The 6,896-nt window shown below is 50.0% G+C and overlaps 1 protein-coding gene across 2 annotated transcripts in view; it reads right to left on the reverse strand.

The window, feature by feature from the left end:
* The window catches only part of KLF8 (KLF transcription factor 8), a 68,676-nt gene extending 66,847 nt beyond the window's left edge, over positions 1-1,829 (reverse strand). Inside the window, exon 1 of one of the 2 annotated variants that reach the window (XM_073573049.1) lies at positions 1,738-1,829. In XM_073573049.1, coding sequence (XP_073429150.1) covers positions 1,738-1,752 — 15 coding nt within the window. In that variant the 5' untranslated portion in view covers positions 1,753-1,829. Of the gene's footprint in view, positions 1-299; positions 639-1,737 lie in introns of those variants that run through there. The other variant, XM_073573048.1, reaches the window with a different exon arrangement.
* Between the last annotated feature and the right edge of the window lie 5,067 nt (positions 1,830-6,896).

Here is a 6,896-nt window from a genome sequence, read left to right on the forward strand (position 1 = left end):
AAAGCAGGACCCCCTACTGCGCACAGCGACCTGAGCAGGAAATATTGTGTGCAGAGCTTAGGATCCCATCTACACTGTGCAGAGAGCTGCTGCGATCGCTTAACCCCTCCTTTGCCTTCACCCAATGTTGCTGATGCCCCCTCCTCTAAAGCTCGCTGTGCCTTTAAGAAGCAGCAAGATGGAGTCCTGTGCAGCCCGAGCAGCTGATGTTCTCCGCACCCCGCAGGGTGCTGCCTGACGCCCGGTGTAATCACCTGTCCCGCAGGACATGCCGGCCCGACCGGCGGAGGACAACTCACCGTCTGCATCTCCTGATGCATCCCCCGACGCTCCGTGCACAGGACCGAGGAGCTGCTGCGGCCGCGGGCTCCCTCCTCCTCCTCCTCCTCAGCACATTCTGGGTGTGTTTATGGGGTGGGGCCGGCTGCCGCATGCACTGTATACAGTCTATAGGCGCGGGGCTCGGCCGGCCTCCCTGCGCTCATGGTGCCGCTTTCGCCCACTGGGTGTGTTCAGGGGCGCGGTCCCGTGTCCCGGCGCAGTCCTTGGTGTGCGCTCTATTGTGGCCGGGCGCAGTCAGCTATACCGCGGTCCCTAGCTCCACAGTCATCGTCTCCACCCGAGCCTGACCACACCCTGCCGCCCCACCCCAGGGCTGAGAGCGCCGCCTGCCGCGGGCACCCAAGGCCACCACTGAGGCCCACCAGCTGTGCCACGGTCCTCCATCACACATGTACAAGCAAGGTGGCGACCACTCCTGCCAGGGCCGGACTGGGACTAAAATTCAGCCCTGGCATTTGAAGTTACACAGGCCCACTAGTCACATGGTGACTATATAATATCTTTGTACAGTTGTACTTTACAAGAAGTGAGAGGAGATTAACACGACTATATACCATGTAGTCACAGCTGTGCCCAGGATTTCAGCTCAGTCCTATTTATTGCTTTTAGGTACAGTACTCCTCCCAAAGCGCTGTCCCCTTTTGTATGCATGATTACAGAATTCCTGGCAGAACTGCTATCCATTGGGCAACCAGACCCCCTGGTCATAGCCGCCCCTATCATACCTCCCAACTTTTGAAGAGGAGAAAGACTGCGGCGCGTGCAGCGCTGCAAATTCTAGGTCACGCTCCGGCCACATCCATTTCACAACTAGTCACACCCATGTCCACACCCAACCGCACCCATTTAGCACTGCTGATCACACTGACTGGTACTGAGGGCACAGTGGCTGGCATTATGGGCACACTGACTGGCACTAAGGCAGAGAGAAAAGAAAACAGAGAGAGAAAGAAAGGAGAGCGAGAAAGAAAGAACACAGAGAGAAAGAACAGAGGGAAGGAAAGAAAGAAGTAAAGAAAAGAAAGAACAGAGAGAAAGAAAAGGGAAAGAAAGAACAGAGAGAAAGAAAGAACAGAGAGAGAGAAAGAAAATGAGGGAAAGACAGAACACACGCAGCTCTTCTCCGTACATCCCGTACACATATGGCTCCACTCCGTACACACGCGGCTCCGCTTCGTACACACATGGCTCCGGTCCGTACACGCACGGCTCCTCTCCGTACACCTCGTACACACGCGTCTCCTCTCCGTACATCCTGTACACATATGGCTCCACTCCGTACACACACGGCTCCGCTCCGTATACCCCATACACACACGGCTCCGCTCCGTTCACCTCATACACAGCTCTGCTATATCTACCCTGTAAACCCCTCCTGACCCCACACATACTTACCTCATCCAGCACCATGACAACCAGCACAGCAGAGTCCGGCAGACACCAAGAGGCAGGGCTGTGCGCACAGGACCTGTGATGAGGTCTCAGGAGGGGCGGAGTCAGGGATCACATGATCAGGGGTCTGGACAAAGGCTCCTGATCATGTGACCCCTGACTCCTCCCCTCCTGTGACCTTATCCCAGGTCCTGTGTACAGAAAAGAGCAGGCAAGCGACTCTGTGAGTGGCTGCGGGGGGGGTCTCAAGCTAGGGCGAGGATGGGGTGCGTGGCAGCTTATCTCCCTGCAGTGCGCGCAGAGGGCCGGTGGCAGGAACAACAGCCAGGCCAGTGGCCTCATCAGCTGGCAAGCGGCCAGATGAGCGGGCGCTGCCGCCCGCGGCCCACATGACAGTGGCCCAGCGAGAAAATGCCCGGTTGGGCATATTACCAATCCAGGCCTGACTCCTGCACAGGTGCCCACCAGAGGACTATCTGCTTCCCCTGTGGGCCAGTCCAAGCCTGCCCACTACAAAACCAACACTGTCTATTATAGGACGGCCACTGGCCACTAAGGGATCACCAGTGCCTATTATAGGATCAACTGTACTTATTGTAGGACCACCAGTACAAGTTATGGAACGACCTGTGCCCCCATTAGGACCACCACTGCCTAATATAGGACCACCAACTCCCACTAAAGGGCCACCAGTGCCTATAATAGGACCCACCTATGCCCACTATAGGACAGGAGGCTGAAGTTGGTTTCTTATTCAGCAATTTTTTCTTTTCTGTTTTTTATATATTTAACAACAAACAATAATCATCCCAATAATAACACACAATGCAGCCAGGCGCCCTGATGTGAATACATTAAAAAAACAGCTGCAAAAACTACAAAACTGGCACAAAAATGGGCATCAAGGTGGACACCGAAGGGTGTTAATCAAAGGGTTAAAGGGAGTCTGTCACCTCATTTTGGCGCTCTATGTAAATGAGTTTTGTCCGGTCCGATGGGCGGTATTTTGGTTTTGGCTCCTTCCCTCCACCCCTCCTTGGCCGCTGTCCGCAATATTTCAGGTAATTTCTTTAGTCCTCGTTCATATTACGTGCACATTGCAATCTCCACTCGAGCATGCGTAGTATTCTTTGCCCAATTGCGGGCAAATCCAAAAAGCATTAGTGCACATGCGCCGGTGAACTATGTCCCGGAACACAGAAATGGCGGCGAAATTCTTCAGCGACATAGTTCAGTGGTGCATGCGCACTAATGCTTTTCGGATTTGCCCGCAATTGTGCAAAGCATACTGCACATGCGCGAGTGGAGATTGCAATACGCAAACGCGCGAAATACGGAAATTACCTGAAATATTGCGGACAGCGGCCAAGGAGGGGTGGAGGGAAGGAGCCAAAACACCGCCCATCGGACCAAACTCATTTACATACAGCGTGAAAATGAGGTGACAGATTCCCTTTAAATGACTTTGGGCCACTGATCTCACAGTGCAGACATATAGAACAGGGCGCCCTACATCAAACCCAGGAGCCTCCAGCCTGGCCCAAATGGATTCTGGGCATCAGAACTGGCATCAAAGTGGGCAAACAGGCGATTTTGGCCATTTGAATAAGTAACTGATGTTTAAGGGGTTAAATGACTTTGGGCCACTGATGTCACACTATGAATACACAGATAGTGATGCAATATACAATATAGAACAACAATGCCTATTATAGGAGCACCACTGTATGTATATTGGAGGACCACCAGTGACCACTATAGGACAACAATGCGGCAATGCCTAATATAGGACGGCCAGTGGCCAGTATAGGGCCACCACTTTCTATAATAGAACCACCAGTGCCCACATTAGGACCACAAGTGACCACTATAAGAACACAAATGAGCTTTATAGGACTACCAGTGACCATTATAGAATCACAGATGCCCACTATAGGACCACCACTGCCCATAATAGGATCACCAGTACCCACTATATGACCACCACTGCCTAATATAGGACCACCAGTGGCCACTATAGGACCATCTTTGCCTATTATAGGGCATTCCACTGTCCACTATAGGACCACCATTGCCTAATATCGGACCACCAGTGCCCACTATCGGTTCACCATTGCCTATTATAGGACCACCAGCGGCCACAATAGGACCACCCGTGCCTAATATTGAACCACCACTGCCCACCATAGGACAACCACTGTCTATAATAGAACCACCATTCATTTGGACCACAAGTGCCCAGTATAGGACCACCAAAACCCACTATAGGACCACCACTGCCTAATATAATGTAGGACCACAAGTACCCACTCTAGGACCACCACTGCCTAATATAGGAGCACCACTGCCTAATATACGACCACCAGCGCCCAATATAGTACCACCATTGCCTAATATAGGACCACCAGCGTCCAATATAGGACCATCACTGACCAATATCGGACCACCAGTGCCCACTATCGGTGCACTATGGCCTATTATAGGACCACCAGCGGCCACAATAGGACCACCTCTGCCTAATATAAAATCACCAGTACCAATTATAGGACCATCAATGCCTATTGTAGCACCAACACTGCCTATTATAGGAACACCAGTGCCCACTATAGGACCACCACTGCTCACTATAGGGCAAAAGTACCCACTGCAGGGCCTATTATAGGACCACCAGTGTCCATTATAGGACCACCAATGCCTAGTATAGGACCACCAGTGCCCACTATAGGGCCACAAGTGCCTATTATAGGTCCCCCAGTGCCCACTACAGGACCACAATTCCCTAATATAGGACCACCAGTGCCCAATATAGGACCATCACTGCCTAATATTGGAAAACCAGTGCCCACTAGAGGAACATCACTGCCTAATATAGGAACGTCACTGCGCCTTTTATAGGCCCACAAGTGCCTACCATAGGCCCACCAGTGCCTAATATAGGACCACCAGTGCCCACTATAGGACTACCACTGCCTAATATAGGACCACCAGTGCCTAATATAGGACCACCAGTGTCCACTATAGGACAACCACTGCCTAACATAGGTCCACCACTGCCTATTATAGGATCACCACTGTCTAATATAGGACCGCCAGGTCCACTATTAAACTACCACTCCTTAATATAGGACCACCAATGCCTAATATAGGACCACCAGTGTCCACTATAGGACAACCACTGCCTAACATAGGTCCACCACTGCCTAATATAGGACCACCAGTTTCCACTATAGGACCATCATTTCCTAATATAGGACGACCATTGGCCACTAAAGGACCACCAGTGCACACTATAGGACCACCAGTGCCCAGTATAGGACCACCATTGCCTAATATAGGACCACCACTGCCTATTATAGGACCACCAGTGCCATTAAAGGACCACTCGTGCCCATTATAGGACCACGAGTGCCCAATATAAGGCCAACAGTGCCTATTATAAAAATTCCAGTGCCCATTATAGGACCACCAGTGCCCACTATAGGACGACCACTGTCTATAATAGAACCAACAGTGCCACATTAGGACCACCAGTGCCTAATATAGGACCACCAATACACACTATAGGACCACCAGTGCCCACTAAAATACCACAACTACATAATACAGGACCACCAGTAACCAGTATAGGACCACCACTAATTAATATAAGATCACTAGTGCACACTATAGGACCACCACTGCCCACTATGGGACCGCCACTGCCTAATATAGGATCACCAGTGCCTAATAAAAGACCATCAGGGCCCAATATAGGACCACCACTGCCTAATATAAGACCACCAGTGCCCACTATAGGACCACCTCTGCCTTTTATAGGGCTACCATTGCTTAATATAGGACCACCAGTACCTAATACAGGACCACTAATGCCTAATATAGGACCATCAGTGTCCACTATAGGACCATCACTGCCTAACATAGGATCACCACTGCCTAATATAGGAGCACCAGTGTCCTCTATAGGACCACAAGTGCCTAATATATGACTGTCACGATCCCACCGCTGACACCGGTATGTCACGGACGGGGGGGATGCGACACACTGCCAACACACGGCTATCACAGGCACAGGGGGGGCTTATCTTAGTTATCCCACCGCTGGCACCATGTGATAAAAAACAGCAAGCTAGTCTTGCCCTAACAATTTATCACAGGCGGGTTATTTTGGTTGTCCCGCCATTGCCCACAATACTTCACAAAACTTTTCAGTTCCACTTTGGAACTCGCAGCTCTCCGGTGCCCCCCTTACCCTCAGGTCAGTCAGGGAACTATACCTGGGATAATTGGTCACCGGCCGCCTGCTTCAATGAGGACTGGCCACCCGGCGCGCTGCAGTGAGTGAATTATAAAATGCTCTGGCTGTAGCCACCCAATTAACTTATAAAAATACTTCCGTCACTCTCAGCAGTACCCAGGGCCCAGATCACATGTTGCTGCCACCAGCTCCAGAGTTTCTCTGATTAAGTTATAAACTTAATAGAGGGGTTCGAAGCCAACCCAATTCAGTAGCAATTATCTTAAAGGCACGTGTTTGTTTTTAGAGCATGAAGACAGACTAATAAAGTTATAATTTATTCCCCAAAAGGAGGGGGCAGTGATTACACAGATAAAAGATGTTACTAAGTTGAGACATTAGGTATGTACAATGCAAATATAAAATAAATGGGATTAACATAGAAAATCAAAACTTACAGTTGCTTAATGGTCTTTAGGCTAGCCATGTGGGGAGGCGGGGCCACACGTCGCCCTGCATCTCGGTTCCTTTCAGCACGGACTCTGTAGTTTGAATGACTGATTTTTGGAAGGGAATGCCTTAAAGCTTTGGGTTTGTGACATCATGAAAGGGGCGGTCTGAGGATGTTCCTCCCCCTGCTCTAGGAGTTACAATTCTGACTACAAAACTTATAATGACTATATCAGGCAGAGGGTACCTCGTGTAAACAAGCACATGGTATCATTCTTTTTATCCTGTCGCAGACAATAACAACCAAACATGCAGTAATTATGTCCCACCGTTTAGGAGAAATCCAGTTCTCGGTTTCTGGGGGTGCTAGAACTGTGCAAATTATGGGCCAGTACGCTGGGTTCGTGCATTTTGCAGAAATGTAATTTTCATGTTTTTATCATAAACGTGCCGCATTTTATGACCGAATGATTAGATC

The sequence above is a fragment of the Dendrobates tinctorius genome, unplaced genomic scaffold (assembly GCF_039654945.1).
Source record: "Dendrobates tinctorius isolate UK_male_01 unplaced genomic scaffold, ASM3965494v1 ptg000034l, whole genome shotgun sequence".
Classification (NCBI taxonomy): Eukaryota; Metazoa; Chordata; class Amphibia; order Anura; family Dendrobatidae; genus Dendrobates; species Dendrobates tinctorius.